The sequence below is a fragment of the Notamacropus eugenii genome, chromosome 1 (assembly GCF_028372415.1).
Source record: "Notamacropus eugenii isolate mMacEug1 chromosome 1, mMacEug1.pri_v2, whole genome shotgun sequence".
Classification (NCBI taxonomy): Eukaryota; Metazoa; Chordata; class Mammalia; order Diprotodontia; family Macropodidae; genus Notamacropus; species Notamacropus eugenii.
Genome location: NC_092872.1, coordinates 379,602,448 through 379,629,599, shown reverse-complemented (window position 1 = coordinate 379,629,599; position 27,152 = coordinate 379,602,448). Strand labels below are relative to the sequence as shown.

At 39.1% G+C, this 27,152-nt stretch overlaps 1 protein-coding gene across 2 annotated transcripts in view; it reads left to right on the top strand.

The window, feature by feature from the left end:
- Positions 1-23,516, top strand: part of LOC140518524 (proton-coupled amino acid transporter 1-like) — a 61,408-nt gene extending 37,892 nt beyond the window's left edge. For both annotated transcript variants that reach the window (XM_072630754.1, XM_072630756.1), the window contains 6 exons: positions 867-951; positions 1,604-1,822; positions 4,677-4,775; positions 17,800-17,966; positions 20,243-20,412; positions 23,155-23,516. In XM_072630754.1, coding sequence (XP_072486855.1) covers positions 867-951; positions 1,604-1,822; positions 4,677-4,775; positions 17,800-17,966; positions 20,243-20,412; positions 23,155-23,426 — 1,012 coding nt within the window. In that variant the 3' untranslated portion in view covers positions 23,427-23,516. The remainder of the gene's footprint in view (positions 1-866; positions 952-1,603; positions 1,823-4,676; positions 4,776-17,799; positions 17,967-20,242; positions 20,413-23,154) is intronic.
- Positions 23,517-27,152: the final 3,636 nt, after the last annotated feature.

Genomic DNA, 27,152 nt, shown 5'->3' with positions numbered 1-27,152 from the left:
TCTTATATAAAACTCAATTTTCAAGAAGGAAACTGAGGCACAGAGTGTGACTTGTCCAAAGTCACACTATGTGTTAATGGTAGAGATAGGATTAATAATAACCGATATTTCTGCCAAACAGGTTTTTTTTGTTTGTTTGGGGGTTTTGTTTTTGTTTTGTGAGGCAATAGGGATTAAGTGACTTGCCAAGGGTCACCTAACTAGCATCAAGTATCTGACTTGAGTTCCTGACTCCAGGGCCTGTGCTCTATACTGCACCAACTGGCTGCCCTTCAAACAGGGTTTCTTATTTTATTTTTATTTTTTTTTTATGCCATGAACTTCTTTGGCAATCTGACAAAGCCTACGCACTACTTTTTAGGACAATGTTTTTAAATGAAGAAAATAAAATATATATGGTTACAAAGGAAACTGGTTACAGTTTGTATGTACAATTATCAAAATATTTAAAGACATGATCATGAACTTCAGGTTAAGAACTCCTGCAAGTGAAGAACTTTCTAGATTACTACGTTTTTCACCATAGCCTTGAGAAGGGCAGAAATTATTCTAGACCCATTTTATAGATAAGAAAACTGAGGCCAAAAGAGAGAAATTCATTTGGAAATTAGCAGCACAGTTTGGACTTGAGATCTAATTATTTTTGTCTTTCAGCCTGTTACTCACTTGGCTATAGCAAGTGGCTTCTAGTGGTGGTGGCTGTGAAGGAGTGAGGATGAACAGAGGAACCTTAGTTGGGAAACATAAACACATGATAAAAAAAATTGTGCAAATAAGAAGGTGCTAAACTAATAAAGCCTCTTAAATTCCCTCTTCAAAAAATGAAAATAAAAATGATTGCTCTCTATCTGTTCCACCTTCCCCAGGCAACTCGTGAGGTCCTTGCTAATCATTACTCAGCTGGGTTTCTGCAGTGTGTATTTTTTGTTTCTGGCTGACAACTTTAAACAGGTAAAGCTGTGACAAAGGAGAAGCGGAGAGTGGTGGGATACAAAGGAATCTTTTCTTTTGCACATCTTCTTTCCAATGGAGCAAAGGTGAGGACAGGCAGTGCTGGGATGAGGATCAGGGAGCTGACTTGCCTAGGATGTAAAGAACAGATGAAAGCAACATAGCTGACTTTCTGTAAATATATGCCTTTCTAATGCCATGGGACTCTAAGACCTAAGGCTAAGGCAAGGCTCAGTTGACTTGGATGTAGTACAATAAAAGTTCAAAGCCTTCTGGGGACAGTTATTCACACGAAGAGAATGCTCAAATACTACCCCAGCTCTAGGGAGTGAAAGGACCCAGAATTGAGCATTTACAGCATACCTTTCACTCCATCGGGAGGCCTGTCCCCATTTTAGGGCTATAACAAAGATGCACCCTTGGGCTACCCTACCTCTAGAAGAGATGGCATGGAAACTTCCACAGATCCACCACCTGCCTTTCATAATAGTCCCTCAAGGAAATTCCATGCTTTGTTTTAGTAACATCTTTTCTAGACTAAAAGCCAGGATTTTCATTTTTCTCATCTACCCTAAATCTTTTTGTCCTCACTTGTGCGCAATTTCCCATGAGGCCCGTTTTTTCTCTTATTCTTCCTTCTCCCCTGCTTTAGGTGGCAGAAACCATTTCCCTCAGCAACAGGTGCCAGCAAAATGAGACGTTGAAGGAGATGCTGCCTTCTCTTAATTTGCACCTCTATATGCTCACCTTCCTACCCTTTGTGATCCTCCTGGTGTTTTTCCACAACTTCCTGATGCTGTCCATCTTCTCCACTGTGGGCAATATTGCCATCCTGGGGAGTGTGGCTTTGATCTTTGGCTACATTTTACAGGTACTTTCCCGAGGCCACAAGTGGGTTCTTTTGGGTGAGAACAAGTCGTTCAGGTTAGAAATCATGAGTGAATATTCTTCATTATATGACATGGTTCTTGGAGTGGGAAGGGAAAGGAATATGAGAGGAAGAAAAAGTAGATGATGTAAAAACAAAAATATTAATAAGGATTTTTTGAAAGAATTATGATTAGGATAAGTAGCAACATTCTCATGAGCAGTTGGGGAAATCAGAGAATTATAGAATGTTGGAGCCACAAGTTATCTTAGAATGGGGAGGCTATACATAATATATACCTGCACATGTATGTATGTATTATATGCATACATATATATGTTTATATGTGCAAACTCACAGATTTAGGTGCTATCTTCATAAAACAAAGGATTTTCACCTTTTTTAATGACCTAGACTTCTTTGGCAGTCTGATGAAGCCTATGGATCCTTCCACAGAATAATTTTTTCAAATGCTTAAAATAAAATATATTAGATTAAAAGGAAAATAATTACAATGAAATGCTATTATCAAAATATTTTGCAAAAAACAAGCTCCTGCTCTCCATCCAGGTCAAGAACCCTTATCATAGAAATTGTTTCAGTTGTAGAAGTAGGAAATTGGATTAGATGTTCCCTGAGGTCCTTTCCATCTCTAAAATCCTGTATTTTGGTCCTAAGATCACAGAGCTAAAGATAAAAATGTCTCCTCACTTTGCAGATGTAGAAAGTGAGGCTTAGGGAGGTTAAGCAATGTTACACTACATTGCCTTACCTCATCTATCTGCCTCTTTCTCCATTTTAATCCATCCTCCAAACAACTGCCAAAATGATTTTCCTTAAGTGCATGTCTGACCTTGTCACTCCTTTCTACTCAACAAATTCTAGTTGTTCACTATACTTGTAAGATCAAACATAAATACCTCTGTTTGGCAATTAAAGTCCTGAGCATGATTCCAGCCAACCTTACCAGACATTACAAGATTGCCCTTCATGCACACTACACTTCAGTCAAACTGGCCCTTTTATCGTTCTCATGCATAGTGTTCCATCTCCCACCTGCAAGCCTTTGTACTAGCTGTCCTCCATATCTAGAATGTATATCCTCCTCATTTTTACCTCTTAGAATCCTTACCACAACCAGTGTATCTGATAAAGGCATTTCTAAAATATATAGAGAACTGAGTCAAATTTATAAGAATACAAGTCATTCCCTAATTAATAAATGGTCAAAGGATACAAATACTCAGTTTTCAGAGGAAAAAATTAAAACTATCTATAGTCATATGAAAAAAATGATCTAAATCACTATTGATTAGAGAGATGCAAATCAAAACAACTGTTATGTACCACATCACACCTATCAGATTGGCTAACATGACAAAAAGGGAAAATTATAAATGCTGAAGAAGATGTGGGAAAACTGGAACATTAATGCTTTGTTGGTGGAGTTGTGAACTGATCCACCAAGAGCAATTTGAAACTATGCCCGAAGGGCCATAAAAATGTGCATACTCTTTGACCCAGAAATACCACTTCTAAGGTTGTATCCCAAAGAGATCATAAAAATGGGAAAAGGACCCACATGTATACAAATATTTATAGCAGCTCTTTTCGTGGTGGTCAAGAATTGGAAACTGATAGGATGCCCATCAATTGGAGAATGGCTGAACAAGCTGTGGTATATGAATGTAATGGAATACTACTGTGCTATAAGAAACGATGAGCAGGCAGACTTCAGAAAAACCTGAAAAGACTTATATGAACAGATGCTGAGTGAAATGAGCAAAACTAAGAGAATATTGTTACACAGTAACAGCCACATTGTGCAACTGACTGACTTTGATAGACTTCGCTCTTCTCAGCAATGTAAGGACCTAAAACAATTCCAAAAGACTCATGATAAAAAAATGCCATCCACATCCAGAGAAAGAAATATAGAGTCTGAATGCAGATCAAAGCAGACTATTTGCTCTTTTTTTTGTTTTGTCTTGTTTTGTTTTATCTTTCTCATGATTCCTCCCATTCATTCTAATTCTTCTATACAACATGACTGAGGTGAAAATGCATTTAATGTGAATGTAGGGTCTATAAGATTACATGATGTCTTGGGGAGAGGGGAGGGAGGTGTAGAAAATTTAAAACTTACGGAAGTAAATGTTGAAAACTAAAAATAAATTATTTTATTAAAGCATGGGAGTGGGAAGGGAGAGGAGTATAAGAACCTTCAAGGTTCAGCTCAAGTGTCACCTTTTACATGAATCCTCCTATAGCTGTTAGCAACTCCTCAACCCCCAATTATCTTATATCTATAACAGCTATATCTATTTGTCTGTCTGTCTGTCTATCTATCTCTGTCTGCCTGTCTATCTCTATCTGCCTGTCCATCTATCTGTATGTCTGTCTATCTCTCTCTGTCTTTCTATCTGTCTCTATCTATCTGTCCATCTATCTCTATCTGTCTGTCCATCTATTTGTACGTCTATCTCTATGTCTATCTGTTCATCTATCTGTCTATCTATCTCTGTCTATCTGTCCATCTATCTGTCTGTCCATCTCTTTCTGTCCATCTATCTACTTACCTATCTGTTTCTGTACAGTTAGACTGTAAGTTCCTCAAAAGTAGGGTGTGTCTCACTTTTCATTTTGTATCCCCAGTTTCTAGCATATAGCAGGCACTTAATATATGTCCGTTGACTGATGAGCGACTTGCCTAATTGAACACTTCAATATATTAAGCTGAAATTTGACTCTCATTTTGGAATATCTTCCTTGTCACAAAAAATAAAACAAAAAAAAAACCTTGAGCTTATCTTCTGATGTAATAGGGTAACTTGTCATCACTGTTCCTTTTTTGCAGGACATACCAAATCCTAAGAACCTACCCAGGTCAACAAATTGGCAGGCATACTTCCTATTCTTTGGTACAGCCATATTTTCACTTGAAGGCATTGGAGTGGTAAGGTTTGAACAGGAACTGAAACTGAATGTTCAATGCATATTTATATCCTCCTCTTGAGGAATTCAGTGTTTCAGGGGCCTAGCTAGGCCTATTATAGGAAATGATAAACATATATATGTAAAATATATCATATATACATACATGTATGTTATAAATATATCTGCTTGTAATATAAATTTACACATAGTATAAAGATATAATCATGGAGTTGATATAATTATATATTATATAATATTTATCCTGATAAACTTATATTAAGACATTTTTATGTATTTGGTAGCAAAGAAATGAAAGCAAAGTGGGTGTCCATTAATTAGGGGAATGGCTGAGCAAACTGAGGTATATAGGTATATTTTGTGTGTATGTGTTGTAACAGAATATTACTGAGAAATGACAATGATGACAATAAGGAATTCCAAGAGACTTGGATGGTCTAATGCACAGTGAAGTAAGCAAAGCCATAACAAAATAGTGAAAGGCAACATGGTAGTAGAGAATATTGCACCTTTAGCCAGAAAGACCTGGATGCAAGTCCTACCTTAGATACTAAGTTGCTGTGGGGAACGCAGTAAGTTATTTAACATCCTTGAGACTGAACTTCCTTCCCTATGAAATGGGGCTCATACTAGCATCTGCCTGGACAGGAGGAGCTGAGCTCAAATCTGGCCTCAGACACTTACTAGTTATGTAATGCTGGGGCAAGTCACTTAACAACTCGGTTTCGGTTTCCTCATCTGTAAAATGGGGATAATCATAGCACCCGCCTCCCAGAGTTTCTGTGAGGATCAAATGAAATAATTATGAAGTGCTTAGCACAGTGCCTGGCACAGAGTAAGCCCTATATAGATGTTAGTTATCATTTCCACACAAGGTTATTAAGGATTAAATGAAATAATATACGTAAGCACTGCCAATCTTAAGGCCCTGTATAAACGTGAACTATTAAATGTAGAATCACAACACTGTCAATTAAAATGATTGTAATAATCAGTCTCGATCATAAAGAGTAGATAATGAAACCTGCCTCCCTCCTTCCCTAGATTTACTAGAGAAGCATAAGGTTGTATAGCAACATCAGATACAACCACACTGTACTGTTTTTAATTGCTTAAATTTTTTTCTTTGTTCCAGGGAAGAGTTTTATTTCAGTAGGAGATGGGAGGGCAGTATATCTAGAAATATTAAAAACAACAAAAAACAAAACCAAACCAAGACATTTGTAAATTTTATTTTTAAAAATAAAATAGAAGTAACATATTTGTCAGAAACTACCCACCTCCTCTGCTGTAGTAGAGAAAGCATTAGATTAAGAGTCAAAAGAATTGGTTTCTAATATCAGTCTAAGGATAAGGATCAGTATTTGCTCTTTCTGAGTGTCCAAACTGTTCTGCTTACCATCCCCTAAGCATACTACATGATTTTTGGCCCAGAGCAAATCAAGGGGATCATGTATTCATATTTCCAGATTTCCTGACTGGGACTATGAACTAAGGTATGTTCCCCAAACTAGGGGAACACAAAAAGGAAACACACATACTAACAAAAAGGGTTACCTTTCAAGGAGTTGTCCATGAGTATTCAAATTTCATTTTGCATAGTTGAGCCTGTATAAAATCCCTTGCAAGCATTAAAGGCAATCTGTGAGATTGGTAGGTAGAGAAATTCAGTTGATGGGTTGTTATGATTGTTACATATAACTATATATGATTGTATATCATATAATAGATGTGATTACATACATACACATATAAAGTAAAGTAGGTATTTATTGATCGGGGAATGGTTGAACAAACTGTGGTATAAGATGTAACTGAATGTTATTGTGAAGTAGCAAATGGTGAATAGGAGGAGACAGGAACTAACATAGGACTGTGGTGTGAGAGTGAAATGCAGAGATGCCATCGTCATGGGGATGATGTCAGACCCACACAAGTGGTCTGGTTCGATAGTACTCCTGAACTGTGACTAAGGCCCTATTAAAAACACTCTCCAGATTTCTTTGGCATCTCTAGGTAGGTAAGGAATACTGCACAAACATGTTCAGAAGGGAGGACAATGCCTATGTGACTGTCCTTTGTGTTTCCTGCTCAGTAGCACTTTCCAAGTTCTCTAGAGAGATACCCAGACAGTGGGTGCATGTAAGGTGATCATGAGAGATGAGTTCGTGAAAAAACTGATCTCCTTCCTAGAGAAAGAAGAGAGAACTGTCAGCTGTGGTGAAACTATTTTAGGGAAAGAGTTCGCAGTCATGTCACCAGAATTTGAGTCTTTGGTCAGGTTCTGAGACAAAAATTACCCCAAATGATGCACTTCTAGCAAGTTGTCATTCTTAGAAGATAATGCCACCCTAGAAGACACGTGTTTGGTGACAGATACTACTGAGATGCTCTGAGAGTGACAGATAGAAATCATAGAAAAGTAAAGAGAAAAACTGAGAGAGTCTACATTTGGTGTTGCATATGTTAAAAATTGGAAACTCCATCTATGTATTGAATAAACACTTTAGAGGAAGGAGCATTAGGTGAGCCAAGGACTTCCACCTCAGTTTTTAAACTTTAACCCAAGGGGAAGATGGAAAAGTTTCCAGCTCCTTATAATAGTTAGAAAAAACACTTCTGTAAAGTACAATAATTGTAATGTGATTGTATGGTAGTTGTAAAAAGTTGTGAAAAGAATGATCAAGGCAGCCAGGGGTTGAAGACCTAGTTTCAAGTCCTGCCTCACACTTTCTATCTGTGTGATGCTAGGCAAATTACTTAGTGCCAATTTCTTAATTTGTAAAATGAGGAGGTTAGAGTCAGTGGTTATTATGGTCCCTTTAGACTCTAAATTTGCTTGCTTAAGTGCTTGAATGGGTGGAGTCTCCATAAGAAATAATGAAAGGCACAGCTTCAGAGAATCCTGAGAAGATTTAGATGAGCTGATGCAGAGTGGAATGAACAGAACCAGAATAGTATACACAGTAACAATAACGTAAAGAAAAACAACTTTGAAAGATTTTAAAATTCTGATCCATGTAACGATCACCCATAATTCTCTGCTGAGTATTAGTGATAAAGCACTACTACTTACCTCCTGACAGAGAAGTAATAGACTCAAGAGAAAGAATGAAACAACAGTTTTTTAGACATGACCAATGTGGGAATTTGTTTTGCCCAACTATGCATATGTATTACAAGAGCTTTGCTTTTGTTTTTGATTAGGTCAGCAGGAGGAGGGAGAAGGGGTTTAGAATTTTTTTTAATGAACAGACCAGAAAAAACAAGCCCGAAGGAATCATAGACAAACAGGACATCTTTGAAAGATACATGTTAAATTTATTGTGCGTGTTCGCCCTTTGTTGCCAAAGAAGACCATGCCATCAAAGAAATAATGACATGACTTGCACTTGACTTTGAGTGAGGGAGGGCTGTGCAAGGTCACCAGCCTCACTTCTCCTCCAGAGTCATCTGAATCCAGTGACCAGATATTCATCAGAATGACTGGAGATGACCCAGGATGAGGCAATTGGGGTTAAGTGACTTGCCCAAGGTCACACAGCTAGTGAGTGTCAAGTGTCTGAGGTGAGATTTGAATTCAGGTCCTCCTGACTCCTGCACTGGTGCTCTATCCACAGCACCACCTAGTTGCCCCTTAAAATTTATTATAGACTTGAAAAAAAAGGTAAGCTATACATGATAGAGATTCACAGTTGTTGTGTTATATTTCTTCCTTCTGTTCTACAGTGTATAAAGAACTGATCATTTTATTTGATGCTTGTTAAGTTCAAAAAAATTTTTAAAGGAAGGGATGGTGGGAGGTACCTTAGATGACGAATTCTGATTGTGACAGCTGGAACAGGCTAAAAAGGCAGGAGCAGCTTCTAAGTTACTCAGAATGCAGAAAACCCATTGGAATGGAAAGACCAACCTATAAAGAGTACTGCTGGAAGAAATAAAAGTTAACCACCTGGATCCATGTGCTAAGTGCTCAAATACTGCAGATGAGTGGGCACAAATGCACCAAAGATGTCCAAGCCATGAAGCCTGCAGTCCAGAATACTGCTGGAATTCTCACTTCTACTGGAATTGGGGAGGGTCATGCTCAGGTACCAAAGAGATCAACTGACCAAGGGATCCTACTTGGAGTGCTTGGCTAGCCCCTTTTAAAAATGGAAAAAATAACTGATGTGAGCAGGAAGGACATCTAAGCTTTGAGTGTGCTCAAGAAGAAAACCACACGTTGATATTCCAGAAACGTGATTGTTCTTTCTGGAGCCTCTATTTTGAGGCTCATGGAAGAGACCCATGCAGGTATATGCTGGTAAATGTTTAACAGCTACCTCTGGGGGGGGGGGGGTAGAGGAGGGAGGATGTGCATGTGATACACTTCTGAGTTTAAACCGCATTATTAATATTTGATCTACAATTTCATTAAATCTAGACAATGAACAAAAAATAAACCCAGCCCAGCTTGCAGTATTCATCTTTCCAAGGTGTAAATGTTCACACTCAAAATCTGACAATAGGTTCTCAAGGGCTGCTTAGAGCAGGAGCCATCACACTGCTAGAATTAGCCCAGCCTTCATTCTCTTCTCCTCCCTGTTCCCAACTTTCTAGCCTTCAAAACTGTGCATCTTATCCTGGAACTTGCCTCAGCTCCTGGGGCCTCCTGCCCCTGGAACATTCTGCTATCCTCCATGGTCTGCTCACCCTGGAAAATCCCTCCACAAAGCCCTCCCCAGGTCTCCAGTGGTAATTTCCTCCTGGAGTCTATTTTGTGGAAGGTCCCAGGATGACCTGCTTTCATTTTCCTCCCAGTCCTGTTCTTGGCATTCTGGACTTTAAATCTATGCCCCTGAGTGGGTACCTTCATCTTCTCTTTGCACCTTCCCCCCATCAGCTCACACCTTTTCCACTTCCTGTCATTCTCATCCTCCATTAGAATGGACATGTCTTGAGGGTTGGAACTGCATTTCTTTTTGCTTCCATCCGTTCACCTGGTTCGTAGCACAGTGTCTGGCACCTAATAATCACATAAATGCTTTTTCCTTCCTGCAGGCATTAGAAATGGGTAAAGGGCAAAGGAATTGGGGGTAGAAACTAGCTTGGTCAATGTTTCTCCCTTGGACTTATTCTTCCATGGGTGAAAGAAATTGGGAAGATTGAGGGAATTATTTTTTATTGCAAAAAAACCCTCAAATGTCCAATAATAAGAGAATTATCCAATAAATTGTGGCATTTTAATTAAATAAAATACTATAATAAATTTTAAAAGGTATGAGGAATATAAGTGCAATCTAGGGCTCAGCAACCCAAAGTTTAGGTTTATATAAGTTAGGCTCTGTCTTGGTCCCCCAAATTATATCTTTCTGGCTTGTTTTGCTCCTAGAGTTTCTCTTGGAAAATATCAAAATAAATCTCAGAAAATACCTCATATATCATATCGAATTCTTCACAGATTTGGGTAAAACAATTCGCAACTTATATGCAATAGTGCACAGAAAATAGGTAAAGTTTTGCAGTAGCCAATAGGTGACTGATATAATACTCCTTAAGTGAGTGCAGCTTTGCCCCCATGGTTTTTTCTATATAGTGCCCTAAATTCAAAGTATGAGCAATTAAGTGGTACAGTGTATAAAATGCATGACCTGTAGTCAGAAAGATTCATCTTCCTGAGTTCAAATCTGGCCTCAGACACTTACTAGCTGTGTGACCCTGGGCAAGTCACTTAACCCTGTTTACCTCAGTCTTCTCATCCATGAAATGAGCTGGAGAAGGAAATAGCAAAGAAATGTCTTTGCCAAGAAAACCCCAAATGAGGTCACAAAGAGTTGGACACAATTGAAACAAGTGAACACCAGCAAGTTCAACAAATTCAAACTGCCACCCTGAGATATGGATTCCCCTCAGAAGAAGAATGTACCTGTCACTAGGGAGGAAAACCCCTTCCCATTGAATTTGCCCAATCCAAGTAACTCAGGGTAATAGCAAAGGACAAATTCCAAATGCTTTGCTACCCGACATCGTGGCTTGGGCCCTAGCTGCAACGCCAGCTCCAGGACCATGTGCTTAATACTTTTCCCCACAAGAGTCTGGCACTGTCTAATAACTCCCTTGGTGTCTCTAGAAGGCTGGAGCCTGGAGCTCTCTAAGAAACCAGTATTGTCTAGGAATTTCCTACTCCTCTACCTAAGGATAGATAGAGTGGCTCAAGGGCTCTCAACTCTCAGCCCCATGGCTCTCCACTCAATGATTGCCGTATTTCTTGGGCTGAGAGGCCAAGGCTCTATAGATACAATCAGGTTTCTTGAACTGCCTTGGGGTTGTAAGGTTCTACCACTGTCTTATGCTGCCACCTGTTGGACTAAGGAGATAAGAGACTGTGGGATTATCATGAGACTATCCCAAGGCAGCTATGAATGGGTCCCAGAGGGAAAATGATAGGGGAAGAAAATAAGCATTTATTAAGCACCTACCAGTATCTTTGCCAAGAAAACCCTAAATGGGGTTATGTCAGATCAGAACAACAGTTACGTGACAGGCACTCTGTTAAACACTTTACAAATATCATCTTATTTGGTCCTCCCTGTTATTATCCCCATTTTACAACTGAGGAAGCTGATATTGGAAAGTAGTTAAATGACTTGCCCAGGGTCACACAGCCATCATTATCTCCATTTTACCACAAGGAAACTGAGGCAACCAAAGGTCAAGAGACTTGCTCAGGGTTACATAGCTAGTAAGCATCTGACTTCCCTATTCCAGCCCAAGGCTTTATCCTCTGTCACTTAATTGCCTAGAAAAGGCTGGGCACATACTCTCTGGTCCCAAGACTGCTCTTAGCTCTCCTTGTCTCAGGTCTGTGCTCCACTCTCTCAGGATCTGTCTGAAAGGGGGAAAGAGATCTTAAGAAACTCAGCAACTGTCCCTTTAATAGGACCAGTACCAGGGTGGCTTTGACATACAGAACCTTCATCCTATCAACTATTCCCCAAATGACTTAAGGAGATGCTCATTCTCTAAAGACAAACTCCAGCAAATGGCCTGGTCTTCCCAATAACCTTCTCAATGGCTCCTCTCTCCTGCTTTTCCTCCTCCCTATCTGACCACTCCTTGTGTCTCCTTTGCTGGAATCTCCTCTGGCCTAAACCCTCTAAAAACAGGTGCCCCCCAGGACTCTTCTCTCTCTCTCTCTCTCTCCTCTCTCTCTCTCTCTCTCTCTCTCTCTCTCTCTCTCTCTCTCTCTTTCTCTCTCTCTCTCTCTTTCTCTCCCTTTCTCCCTCCCCCTCTATCTCTGTCTATAGAGATATAGAGATATATATATATATAATTTCCTTGGTGGTGCTCCCCTTGATTTAATTACTGCTCTCACATCTACCTTTCCTGCCCCAATCTTTCTGCTGACTCCAACCGTGCATCTCCAACTACCTTTCAGATATCTCAAGCTAGATGTCCAATAGAAACCTTAAATTCAATATGTCCAAAACAGAACTCATTATCTATGTCCCTAACTTTCCAGCCTCCCACCCAACTACATACCCTTTTACTGTAGAGCACAACACCATTCTCTCAGTCACTCAGGCTCAAAACCTAGGAGTCATCCTGAACTCTTAGCTTTCTCTCCCCCTTCTCCACTTCTCCCATCCAAGGTGTTGCTAAAACCTGTTGATTTTACTTTTGCAGATTTAACCTTGGCAGTACAGGCCCCTACCACCTCACACCTGGATTACTGCAATAGCCCCTACTGGCTCTTTCTCCTTCAAATCTCTTCCCATTCCAATCCATTCGTCATTCAGCCAATTGATTATGACATCCCTCTACTCAACAGAGTCCAATGGCTTCCTATTGACTCCAAGAGCAAATACAAAACCCTCTGTTTGGCATTGAAAGCCCTTCATTAACTAGCCTCCTCCTACCTTTCCAGTCTTCTACCTTCCTCTTCTACACCTACTCTTTAATTCAGTAACACTGACCATGAAGGAGACACTCCATCTCTAGGATTTTCTGCACCTCTGCCTATGATGCTCTCCCTCCTTTACTTCCCTGGCTTCCCTTAAGACCCAGCTAAAATTCCACCTTCTATAAGAAGCCTTCTCTAACCCTTCTTAATTCTGGTGTTCTCCCTCTTTTAATAATTCCCTAATTATTCCCTTGCAAGTCGTGGCATCACCTTCCTGTTGTCACGCTTCTCTTTGAGAACGAAGGACAAACAAACATTCATCTTGCTTATAGCTTGCTTTGTATTATATATTTGTTTCCATATTGTCTCCCCATTAGGTTGTAAGCCCCTTGAGGGCAGAGACTTCCTCTTGCCTCTTTTTAGTGCTTAGCACAGTTCCTGGCATATAGTAGGTGCTTAACAAATGTTTATTGATTGATTTAGTAATATCTACTCCCTTCACAGGAAAATACAGAAGGTTCACCATCCTGTAGGATCATCAAGTTGAGGAAACTGCCCTCAACGATCACATAAGGAAATATGGAAAGACCTTTATGAAATAATGCACAGTTGGGGGTGGGGAAATAGCAACAGAAGAACAGACTACACACTTGATCATATAAGGAAAATGAATGAACAAAGAATCCTGATAGAGACAGAGTAAATCAACAAGCATTTATTAAGTGTTTGTTGTATGCTATGGCATTGCATGAGATGAATTTCCCTTTTTAACTCTGAACAGTTGCAAAGTAAGTTTAATTGGTTATATTGATATTCAATGTTATTCATAATCTTGTTTTTTAATGACTGAAGAAGTAGAAAGGGCAGCTAGCTGACGCAGTGGATAGAGTGCCTGACCTGAAGTCAGGAAGACTCATCCTCCTCAGTTAAAATCTGACCTCAGACACTTACTAGTTAGGTAACCCTGGGCAAACTGTTTGCCCAGTTTTTTCAGTTTTCTCATCTGTAAAATGAACTAGAGAAGGAAATGGTAACCACTGCAGTATCATTGCCAAAAAAACCCTGAAGTGGGTCACAAAAAATCAAACACAACTGAAAACGACTGGACAGGAAGAGGTGGACATTGTTTGACACTGGGTGACACTGACATTGACAAGTATTTGACATTAGGTGTCTGATGACCATTGTATTTGAGTCATCCTGTAAGCAAAACTTAAGTCATATACCTTTATAGTTTCTGAGAGCTAGGCCTCTGTGACCTTAGTGAAAGGAACTATATCATGATGTATATGGAACTTCCAAGGAAGATTGTTGGTGCTAGTGAACAGGTAGACACAGATACATTGGTGTGTCCAGACCCAAGTGATATTTTTAGAGTTTGTGCTTTTGTTGGGGAAAAAAAAATTCGAGCTTTTTCCAAGTGCTTGTTGAGTTTAATGAACAGGGAGCACAGGATTCCAGTACCTCAAAATCTTGGTTATCTGTCTTGTAGTTTACAAAAACAGAAAGCAAATGCTTGCAAGAAACACAAAAGTCTCTATAATCCTGCACTTCAAGTTCCCTGAGTTATCAGCATTGTTGTGGATCCTCAGATGTTTCATCTCAGTGTGGCTATCTAGTATCTCCAAAATGGAAATATCACCTGAAGAAGAAATAGTTCTTCATCTAGACAAAATATCCACTGTATTTGTGGGATATAGGGTGTGCCCAGGGACCTAAAGCCACCCTCCTCATCATTTCTTATAGGACAGCAGCATTCCATCATAATCATATACCACAATTTGTTCAGTCATTCCTCAATTGATGGGGAGGTCTAATTTTTTGCCACCGTAAAAAGAGTTGTTGTTTTTGTACATCTAGGTCCTTTTCCTTTTTCTGTGATACTTTTGGGATACAGACCTAATAGTGCTATTGCTGATTCAAAGGGTACACACAGTTTTATAGCCCTTTGGGCATAGTTCCAAATTGTTTTCCAGAATGTTTGAAACAATTCAAAACCACCAACAATCCAGTAGTGTATCTATTTTTCCCTCATCCCCTTCGGCATTTGTCATTTCTGATAGGTGTGAGGTGGTCTTCACAGTTGTTTTAATTTGCGTTTCTCTAATCAATAGAGATTTAGAGCATTTTTTCATGACTGTAAATGGCTTTGCTGTCTTCTTCTGAAAACTGCCTGTTCATACTTTTGACCATTTGCCAATTGGAAAATGGATCTTATTTTTGCAAATTTGACTCTATGTTTAGTATACATTTCAGAAATGAAATGGAATGACCTTTATGAAATTTTTTATCAGAGAAACTTGCTCTAAAAATTTCTGAAATTATTTCATTGTTCCCTTTAGCAAAATGTTAAACATAACTGAAAAATCACTTAACAATAAATTTCCCTGATTATCTCTTTTCATTAGATCTGTTTTTGCTTCTGCTTTATCCGAGGTCATGATTACTACCTCTGCCTTTTTTTACTTCACTTGAAGCTTGTTAGATCCTGCCTCAGACCTTTATTTTTACTCTGTGTCCTGTTTCAAGTGTGTCTCTCATAAACAACATATTGTTGGATTCTGGCTTTTGATCCATTCTACTATCTGCTTCCATTTTTATGGGTGAGCTCATCCCATTCCTATTCACAATTATGATTACTAACTGTATTTCCCTTCACCCCGTTGTCTTCTGTTCTCCCTCCACACACATACACACACCTTATCCTGTCCCTCCCCAAAAGTCTATTTTGCTTTTTTTAAACCTCCCTTACTCTGCTCTTCTCTTCAACACCTTTCCTGCTTTCTCTTTTCTCCATCCTCCCTGTATCCCGATAAGTAACATATTTCTATACACAGCTGAGTGTATGTATATATTCTTCCTTCTTTGAACCAATTCCAATGAGAGTGATATTCAAGCATTGCCTTCCGCCACCACTCCCTCCATTTCCCCCTCCATTGTAAAAGTTCTTTCTTGTGCACCTCTTTTACATGAGAAAATTTTCCCCATTCTACCTCTCCTTTTCCCCTCCTCCTGGTGTATCCCTCTTTCTCAAATATCATGGAGCCACAGCCAGGATCATACAAGATTTAATGGTTTCCACATTAAAGGAGTGGAATGCTTGAAATACAATATTTTAGAAGGCAAAGAAACTAAGATTGCAACCAAGAATCACCTACCCAACTAAATTGAGTATAATCCTTCAGGGGGAAGAATGGATGTTTAATGAAGTAGATGACTTCCAGGCATTCCTGATGAAAAGACTAGAAGTGAATAGAAAATTTGACATTCATTTGAAGACTCAAGAGAAGCATTAAAAGTTAACCTGAAGAAAGAGTAATCATAAGGGACTCAAGAAAGTTAAGCTGTTTATATTCCTATATGGGACGATGCTACTTGCAACTCTATCATTATTAGGGCAGTTAAAAGGACTTTAGATAAAGGGCATGAGTGTGAGCCAATTATATTGGAATGATCTCCAAAAAAGTAATTTCACCAAACAAAGCTACTATAGTGGCAGAGAAGACTTAAGACATAAACTCAGAAGACAACAATATGAAAACAGCCACAAAAAAATGTCTCAAAGAAAAATATTAACTGGATTCAAGTCCAAATGAGATAATGCCTGAGAGAGCCCTACCCTCTAACTATGGTTTCAGCATAAGACCTGAGGAATAACCAAAACTGTTGCAATATTGAGGTTTGCTATCCAAAACTCCAGTCAAGAGAGTCCTACTCCAGAGAGAGATGGCACTTCAACAGAGATGTTTAGACTAAGTTAACTAATGACATATTGGGGTGGGAGAGGAACAATGAATGATGATATATAACTACTAGTACATAGGTCCCTATAGGCACCATAGTATGTGTAGGAGAAGATCATAAATTAATTATAGTATATATAACTCAGTAAAAGTATAAGCTGACAATCTTTATATGTAAATGGAATTTACCAGTTACAGGTCTAAGCAAAATTCGTTCAGATTTATACTACATATTGTTATATTCTCTACTCATGAGAATACATTTGTATAAATGTTATATACAGTACCTGGAATAATCTACAAGGAATGCAAATTTTCTGACTGGTGCAAATTCCATCAAGTGTTGACATATTTCCCTTATTTTCTTCTTTTTGAGTAAGTGCGGAAAATAACATTCATCTAAAGAGCTAGGTTTGGTGATAGGTAGGGCTGGTCATGGGAAAGCAAAGGCTTGAAGGACCAAGACAGCTAAATGTTCTAGCCATGTCTTTCTTTTTCTTACTCTGGGGAGAAGGTATCAAAATACCTGGAGTCTCTAGAAACCCAGTCTAGTCTGAAATAGTAGACTGGGTGACCAGGCTACAGAGTCATAATCAGTAACAGGAAGTTAGAGAAAGATAGAAAAAGAATATACTCCCTACCAATCTTCCACCTCCTTCAAGCCACAGGAATGAGGCAAGGAACACTGTGCAGAGACGAGACCTGTAGGGGAAGGAGCCTCTACCAAAAGTCTTCAATGGTAAATCAGTCTGGGGATTTCTATACATCTTTTAGGAGTGGTGGTGAAAAGCTTCATAGAATAGTGGATAGAATTGGCCTTGAAGACCTGGGCTGAAGTCCCAGCTCTCACTTATACTAGCTATATGACCTTGAGCAACTCTCTAAGACTCTTAAGTTGCAGAGAATGTGCTGACCTCCATTGGCAGAGGGAATTTTCTCACCTGGGAGTGTCTTATATCAGTAAAATCACAGGTTCAGCCCTTAACCAATCCCTTTAGAACTGGTTATTCATTCAAGAATTAATTTTCCTCCTTTTGCTCACTAACCAGGAATCCATGTCAGTAGAACATGAGATATTGTACATACATACACGTATACATATGTGCATATATGTGTATCTACATATACATATGTGCATGTGTGTATATATGTGTTGTTTGTATGTGTGCATGTGTGTATCTGTGTATGTGTGTATATAATCCCAGCTTTCCTGGCTGGGAACTACATATGACTCAAGAAAGTAAGACAAAGTCCCAATTGTACCTGGGTCCTCTCCACCATGAGGGTTATACATCTACATTCTTTCTTCCAAGTTCTTTTTCAGCTCAAAACTCTGGGATTTTATGATTCAAGTGACCTTATATTTCTTTTACCCTTTTCTGTCTACTCTTATACAGATTCTCCCTCTTGAAAACCAAATGAAGTATCCTAATCATTATGTTGTGATCCTGTACATGGTGATGCCCATCATCATTATTCTTTATGTCTGTCTGGGGACCCTGGGCTACATGAGATTTGGAGAAGCCATTCAGGCCAGCATAACCCTCAACCTGCCCAACTGCTGGTATGTCCTAGGATGGGAAGAGGGCTAGACATGGAGCCAAGTAACACATTCTTTGTTGCAGTTGGGTTTTTCTCAGTGAAGAAGAGGGCAGCTCATTAATCAACCAGAGATTAACACAGGATCCTGGAATGGTCACTTTACCTGTCTGGCCTCAGTTCCCTCATTTGTAAAATAAGAGAGTTGGACCAAATGACCTCTAAGTTTCCTTCTTACTGTAAATCTATGATTTTATGAATAGAGTGATGTCAGCCTGATAAGAGATCTATAGTAGAGTGCACAGGGTCCATTACTAGTCAACATTTTATAAATACTTGGATAAAGAAATGCTTGTCAGATTTTAGATGGCACAAAGGTGGGAAGGTTATCTAAAAACTGAACAACAGAATTGGGATCCCAATCTAAATCTTGACAAGTCTCCACTTGGCAGCTTGTGGAGGATAGATTGCAATAAAGACAAGAAAGGGAGACCAATTGTAAAAAATTATTTTAAAAAAGCCCAGGTGAGAGTTGATAAGGTTCTGAGCTAAGGTAGAGCTGTGTGAGTAGTGAGAAGAGAATGGAAAGGATGTTATGGTAGAAATGGTAAGATTTGGAAACTGAATGAACATGTGGGGTTAGGAAGAGTGAGGTCTCAAGGATAAAACCAAGTTCAATCTGAGAGCTTAGAAAGATGATGGTATCCTCCATAGAATTAGAGAAGTTTAGTATGGGTGAGTTTGAAAGAAAAGGTTGTTTTAAATATGTTGAGTTTGATATGTATATGAGACGTACAGTTTCACTTGTCAGAATCATGATGTAGGACTAGAGCTCAGGAGACAGACTGGGGTTGGATACATAGATCTAGGGATAATCTGAATATATATGATAATGAAACCCTGAATTAATGAATTAATAAGGTTATCAAATGAATGTAAAAAGAAGCAGTGAGATCCAGATCCAGTAATATAAATTAGTGAACCTGGGTGATCTAAACTGTGATTTCCTCTAGTTCTATTTAATAGCATATGAATAGGAATTGAGGAGATTGGTAGGAATAATCCAAGAATGAGTAGTGACAGGACAAAGAGGTAAAGGAAGGAAAGAGAGGACAATGTGTAATTGAAATGGCTAATTTTAGGGTTTAGATTGATAAAGAAAGTGAAGTCAGAGCGGAATCGTGAACTGAGAAAGTACAGAGGCATGAAGGGATTGGAAGTCAAAATGAGGACATGGAATATGTTTGAGAGGGGGTGAGGCATAAGGACATGGAATGATAAGAGCTTTTGCCCAGATAGAAGAATGTCACAGTTTTGTTTTGTTTTTAAATCATGAATATGAAACACTTGTGGCAAGATCTAGGCTGTGATCAACTCTGCTGGAAGGTGATATGGAGTTGGAAATAAGTCATAGCATGGGAAACTGAGGAATAAAGAAGTTAAGTTGTTTGAAGGACCACTGTCATGTATGTTAATGTCCTCTGATAATAATGTTAGGAGTTGGGGAGGAGAAGAGGGTAGTAATCCAGGTACTGAACTCCTAGAGAAAAAAAGGAACATGACTTGGAGCTAGTAGAAAAATATGGTCACTATGATCTAGATTGAGAGATAAATGTTATCCTCTCCTCCCAGGAAGGAGTTGTTGAGTGATGGTGGTACAGGGAGAACCTAGAACTAAAAGTGAGGCACAGAGTAAAGGGGATGATCTAACTCCTTGTAAATACTCCCCTCCTTCTTAACCTTGTCCCATCCTGAAACTACCAAGCAGAAAAAGCCAAAGCCTTCTTACACATGACAAGCTTTTAGATATGTGATTATGTCTTCTCCTTTTATCCCAATTCCTACATTTACTCCTTTTATGACACATTCATTTTCAGTCACCTTCCATTTATGGTTAGCATCTTCTGAATACACTCTGCACCACTGATGGCCTTCTTAAAATGTGATGCCCAGAACTGGATACAGTACTCCATCTGTGATCAATGATTGGTCAGTGTGAATAGCCTATCCCTTACTTGGGACATTAGACTTTTATTGATTCAGCCTTATGACTAGAAGTCAGGTCTCCCATCTCCTAATCCACTTATAAAGGAAAAAAATAAAATAGAATTAGAATAGAAACCCCTTTCTATTTTCCCCAAGATCATAAATGATACTAATAATCCTACTGATATCATACCATATTGGGGTCAATCTGTTCTTATCATATGCACCTATACAGTTACTTTAGGGCTAAAGAGTCATACTAGGATCTTGGGAGGATTTTCTGAAACAAGCTGACCATCTGAATTTTGTTTTCAGGATATATCAGTTTGTCAAGATGCTCTATTCCATTGGGATTTTTTTCACCTATGCCCTGCAGTTCTATGTTCCTGCAGAGATCATCATCCCTCTTGTCATCTCCTGGGTACCAGAACAATGGGAATTGTTGGTTGACTTGTCTGTCCGTGCCATCATGGTCTGTATGACATGTGAGTTGAAAGCAAGATGCATTTTTTATTAAGGTGTTTATTTCACATCAGCTGAGTATTAGTTTCTTCATCTATAAAATGAGAGGGCTAGACTAAAATACCACTACAAAGTCCATTTCAGCCAGGGTCCCCTTCAGCTCTAACATTCTATAGTGTTTATAGCTGTGTGAAGGCAAGATTAGAGAGGAGAGTAGAAGCATGATCATTTAGGAAGCTATTGCAATAGTCTATGGAAGTGGCAGGGAGGGATGGGGTCAGGGACAAGGACCTAAACTATAGTGTGGTGAGGTATGAGAGAATAGAAGAAATTTGTGGAGACAGAATCAACACAATTTAGCAGTTAAATAGATTTGTGGGAGTGAGAGAAAAGAAGAGCCATAGGTGACAGCTTCACAGAAATAGCTTAGAGAGAAGAAATGGATTTAAGGTAGAAAAAGGAGTTCCATTTTGGACCTGTTGAATTTGGGATGTCTATGAGAGGTCCAATTAGAGAAACCTAGCAGTCAAGTAAAGCAGGGATGGACATAAAGAATTGGTAGTTTTCTCTGCATAAAGATAAAAGAGTGTAGCAAGAAATGGATTCAGGACAGAGCCTCAGAAGGCAATCACACTTGTTCGGTCATTTCAGTCATGTCCTCATTTAGAATTTTCAGTCATGACCTCATTTGGGCTTTTCCTTTTTTCCATGACAATCTTTAAGATATTTTAAATCCCACATAAGTTTTCTCACTTAGGCAGCGAGGTGTGCTGAACTTAAAGTCAAGAAGATCTGAGTTCAGTTTGGCCACAGATACTTCCTAGCTGTGTTGTTATTCAGTCATTTTTCAGACATATCTAACTCTTTGTGACTCTGGGATTTTCTTGGCAAAGATACTAGAATGGTTTGCCATTTCCTTTTCCAGTTCATTTTACAAATGAGGAAATGGAGGCAAATAGGGTTAATTGGCTTGCCCAGGGTCACCTAGTTAGTATCTGAGGCCAGATTTTAACTCAGGAAGAAGTCTTCCTGACTCCAGACCCCAGCACTATCCACCCAACCACCTACCTGCCCAAGCAGTCATACTTAATGGTGGCAGATAAATGAAGATCCAGGGTAGGAAAATGACAAGCAGACGTGTAGAGTAAAATAGAAAGTCTTGTCATGAGACACAAAGATGAGGGTATTCAGGAGAGGTCGATCACTAGTGTCAAAATTGACAAAGAAGTCAGAGAGGATGAGGGCTGAGAAAAGGTCATCCAATTCAGCAGTCAAGAAAACCTTTAAGAAAGTAGTTTTGGCTGAGTGGTCACATTAGAAAGTTGATTACAAGAAGCTGAAGAGTGAATAGGTAGTAAGGAAATGGAGTCAGTAAGTATGGATGAAGCTCTCCAGGATCTTGGAAGTGAAAGGGAGGAGAGATATCATACAATAGCTTGGCCAGGTGGATAGAGTTGAATGAAATTTTAATTTTTAAGGCTAGTTAGACTTGAGAGTGTTTATAGGCACTGAGGACGGGAACCAGTAGATGGGAAGAGATTGAAAGTAGAAGTGGTGACCTTTTTGCAAACTGAACTGAAGGTACATATAGTGAATTACTGAGAGACCAGGAAGCACTTGTCTTTTTTCTATTTCCCTTTCCACTTGGTTCTCACCTTGGAGCTGGGCAAGTAATAAGGGCAAGGGTGGCATTAGATCAATCTATTTAGTTTTTAATCAGTAGAAAACAATTGATAGAATGAATGTATATGATCACCTTTTCCTCAAAAAATCATCTATTTAGAGTTATGAACCCACTCCAGGCTCAGCTCTTCCCTAGAAGAAAGACTGATAGGTATTAAATGAGAAAGAAATGTAGGGGGCAGAAATGTGGTCTCTTCCTACTGAGGAAAAGACTTTAGAGAAGCTCATAGTTCAAAGGCTGTTAGAGCTGGGAATGAATCTTACAACATAAAGCATAAAACATCCGAGCTGGTAGAACTTCTTAAGACAGACTGAAAAAGCAGAGCAAGAAGGAACCTAATTATGATCATCTGGTATAACCCACTCATTTTAATGGAGTAAGTGGACAGCACATAGTTTCTGGTGATTAAAAAGGGTAACAGGACTATCGCTTTCAGATGGAGCTTGAAGCTACTTAATTTTGGTCACCAGGCAAGTAGCATAAAAGGTACAGTCAAGGCAATCTTTTATTCCAGGATATAAAAATAATACAAGTAAGCATAACAAATTCAATTGAGTAAGAGGGGAATCAGTTATGTTAGGGGCTCACAGAACAGTGTCATCAAGTGACCAACTCTTCTTGCTAACTAGTTGTTTCTCTTAAAACTCAGCTGTTTCTGATGAGCAAGTAAGTACATGTGTTTACTTTTTGTGGCCTTGAAATTGATACCCTGGACCAAAGCACTGGTTGTTCTAAAGCTCTGCAGTGAACCATATGGTTAACAGTCTGGGAGTACATTTATCTCTGCTCTGTTGCAGAAGGAGTCTTCCCTCTAAGTGTTCTCATCTGGTTATATGGTCATCATTTTGGAATGGAACTCAACAAGCTCTCTTCTTGAAAAGGGGAAAAATTTTCTTCCTGTTGAATGAGTCTGAATGTCTTGGTGCCTTTGAATGTCAAGGAACACGTGCAAGGAAGATTGTAACAGCCAATTCTTAACATCCTTTTCAATCCCAGCTCTTTGGTGACAACTGTAGGCTTTAGGTAGCAGTTTTCTTTGGTACTAGCACAATCCTGAACCTTGGCGATTTTCCTCTTACAGATATATTTGCCATGATGATTCCCCAAATGGAGCTGGTCGTTGCACTGCTGGGTTCTGCAAGCTGTAGTGTTCTGGCTCTGATTATCCCACCACTCCTGGAGATCTGTACCTATTACTTGGATGGTTTAAGCTCCTTCACCATTATGAAAGATATCTTTATCAGTACCCTGGGCATTCTTGGGTGTATAATGGGAACTTACCAAGCCTCCTATGAAATAATCCACCGGATCTTTTTCAGTTCCTCACAAAATTCCACAAGGGCCTTTGTGTAATTATCTACTTTTTATTTAACATCTTTTCTCTCACCACCACATTCCTATACTGGGATTTTAAAGTGTTATTATACACACCTCACCTTTGAATTCCTACTGTGTGTCAGTGATTTTTCCTCTTCTAGGTCAAGCTTAAAACCTAGACTGTAGATGTTCCCACAATAATATAAGAGACAAAGCAGTAGAGCTATGGGAGAATGAAGTCTATAACAATTGATGTCTATAGTCTTAAAGGGAGCATCTACTTTTCCCCACTGCAAGTTTATCTACAGTTAGTGTATAAAAGCAGATGCTCGTAGCTATGCTCTAGATGATATTCTGGATGGTGAATCCTTAACTAGTCCTTCTAATGCAGTCAGTTGTCTTGATAGAAAGGAGAAAAGGAGCTAGGCAAGTCTGTGTCAGAGCAAATGTCAGTCAGAGGAGAACAGCTGTGTTTTCTGGATGACTTTCCCTGAGCATCTCTTTGTTTGCATGCCCCTGGGAAAGTCTTGGACTGTGTTGAAAGCTGCCTGAGGTCTTAGGAGTAAATTATGCCAAAGAATTGCTCAAGGATAACTCCTGTGTGGGCAGTGACACCTGCATCATTAAAAAAAACACTCCTGAATCCTTCCCTTTTCTCTTGAGCATGTATATGGCAGGCATCAGAGGACCTTAGCACTCATAAGAGCTGTGAGCAAGAGCTTAGGCTCCAGAAATGAGACTACCAATGAGATGTTAGGTGCAGGCCTGTTTGCTATCTGAGGTCAACCTAGCTGTGTTTCACAAAAGATCATCATCACAAGGTTGGCCACTGGGGAGATTAGCTTCTATGGCTATAATTATGAAAAACTGAAGTCTACTAAGGTATCGTGGAAGAGTTGGAATCTTCATAGGTGGAGAGAATACAAAGTGATAAAATCACTCAGGCCTCTGAAAAAGGATATGTTGAAGTAATGTCAGTCTTCAGTGATTCAAGTTGTTGAGGAATCCAGGCTGCTCAATGGATTCAGCATTGGGCTTAGAGTCAAGAAGGCTTGAATCAAATCTGTCCTCGGACTCTTACTACCTATGTGACTTTGAGCAAATAATTTAACCACTGTCTGCCTGAGTTTCCTCAACTGTAAAATGGGGGAAATACCACCTTGCAGGATTTCTGTGAAGTTCAAATGAAGTAAAATTTGTAAAGCACTTGGCATAGTCCCTGGCATATAGTAGGCACTATATAAATGCTATTAATATTGCTATGGCCTTAAGGGTCTATTTGTCTTCCCCATCATACTTCCTGCAATCTCCAAAATTCTCATCCTCACTTGCATAAGGGGTCCAAGACACAAATAAGTTAGGAAGAAAACTTTAGCCTTCAGGCTAAGCATCTAATAAAATGAACAAATAGGTAGGTATAGTTTCTTCTGGCAGAGCAGTAAAGGTGAGAGAAAGAAGAAGAAAATGAGAAGGCTCATAGGATCATAGATGATAAATTTAGAGCCAACATAGCCTTCAGAGTTTATCTAGTCTCACTCTCATTTTTCAGGAAATAGAGAACCAAAGAGATTTAGATAACTTGCCAAGGTCACCCAGAGAATCAGCAGTAGAAGAAGGCTTTGGATTGAGGCTCCACCTCATTACTTCTCTTGCCCCTTTGAAATTAAGCTTCAGGATGAGTTCTTCAGTGCTTTGCCTTAGACTTGGGGTCAACTTAGGTTCCCACCTGTGGTTTCAAAAGGTTAGTGTCTTTAAGGTGGTAATCACTGAGTCAAGCCACGTGCATTTATTAAGCCTTTACCATGGAGACAGAGCCAAGATGGCAGAGTAATGAGAAGTACAGTAAACCCCGTCACCACCACTAACCTTTCCCACTTCCAAACAGATATAGAAATTTTACCAGACTGGCTTGCAAGCTCAGGATTTATTCAATAACAGGGATGTTTTAATCTATTAAACTTAAATCTAATTAATGAGACATAATTTTAATCTAAAATTTAAATTTCATATTTAATCTGATTTAGGGGTAAATATATATTCATTAGTCACCTTAGCAATAGAGATCATAAGGAGTAATAAAATGTCTTAGTAGAAGGAAGAGGAAGCCTGATGAGGAAATTTTTTAAAAAGTCACAGTGAGTAAATTTTTCCAGCCTAGGTCAGCATAAAGGACAGACAGACAGACAGGTCCATGGACCCTGAGGAAGGGTTCTGGCCAGGAGAAGTGTTCTGGGCAAAGCACTCCAGCCCAAGGGAGAGGCTGTGCACCAGGAAAAAAAGATCCCAAACCTACATCAGGGTACAATGACAAGAATAGGCAGCTTCATTGCCCACGGCACAATTCCAAGTCATAGATCTATAATGGACTGAGAAGAGTAGCTGTGCCTTGTGGTGGAATTCTGGTATAAAGAGAGATCACAGACCCTAGGTGATAAACCAAGAGAGGAGCAAGTTCAAAAGCAACAAGTGTAGAATATCTCAGACCATCAGAAGCAGAGTAGGGTCTCAGTTCCAGCTTCTAGTCCAGTCTGAAGTTCTGCAGAGGAATAACAAGGGCATGAATCTCAGACCAAAAGAGGACCCAGTTATCATTCTGAAACAGCAAAATTTCCCAACTGGTCTCATGGCTGAATCCCTCAGCATTTTACTCTTGCTCAGATCCAAACCCAGATCAAGAACTTGGAGAACTCAGACCAATCAGACTTTGCCCTGGACCAGATCATTTTGGAAGCACAGAAAGTTTTCAGAGTGAGTTGTCTCTAAGATCCTGGAATTACACAATCCTCAGTATTCCGAAAGAGCAGCAATAGAAGAAGTAGCCCAGATCTTGCCTCTAGATGTACAGAGCCTGACTCCTAATATCAAGACAGTGGAAAATAAACTGGAAGAATGAACAAATACACCAAGAATCCCAATAAAGAAAGTCATTATGGTGACAAAGACATTCAAACCAGAAGAAATGATTACAAAAATCTACAAAGAAATCCTCAAAGAAGCCAGAGCAAAAACTCAACGAGAATACCGAAAAAGGATGAAGCGAGTGTTAAACATAAAAAAAAAAAATTATAAATTAAATGAGTACTAGAGGAAAAAAATGAGAGCTATGGAAGAAAGAATTGGAAGGGGAATTAATAGCATGGCACAAGAAATACAAAACCTTTACTAAAAAACAAACTCCCTGAAAATTAAAATGGATCAAATAAAAGCCAATAATTTCATGAGATAGTGGGAAATATTTTTTTAAGTCAAAAGACTTTTTAAAATAGAAGATGTAAGGTATCTTATAGTAAAAATAACGATCCTGGAAAAAAAAGGTAAGATAGAAAAAATGTAGGAATCTCTACCTGAATAGTACAACCCAAAAAAAGAGCTTAGATATCACATTTCAAGAAATCTTAAAAAAAATTGCCCAGATTGAACTCACCCCTGAAATCCCGAAATGAAAATTCCTAAGAAAATTATAGGCAAAATACAGAACTTCCAAATAAAAAAAATACCACAAACAGCTAAAAAGAATCCAAGTACCAAAGAGCCACACGATCACAGACTATTTAACAGCTACCACTATAAAAGAGAGAACTTGGAATACAGTATTGCGGAAGACAAAGGACATAAACTTGCAAGCAAAAATAATCTACCCAGCAAAACTGAGAAGTATCCTTTTGGATGGGGGGAAAAATCCTTTAATGAAAAATAGCTTCCAAGCATTCCTGATGAAAAGATGAAAGCTGCACAGAAACTTTGAAGATCAGCAGAAGTGAA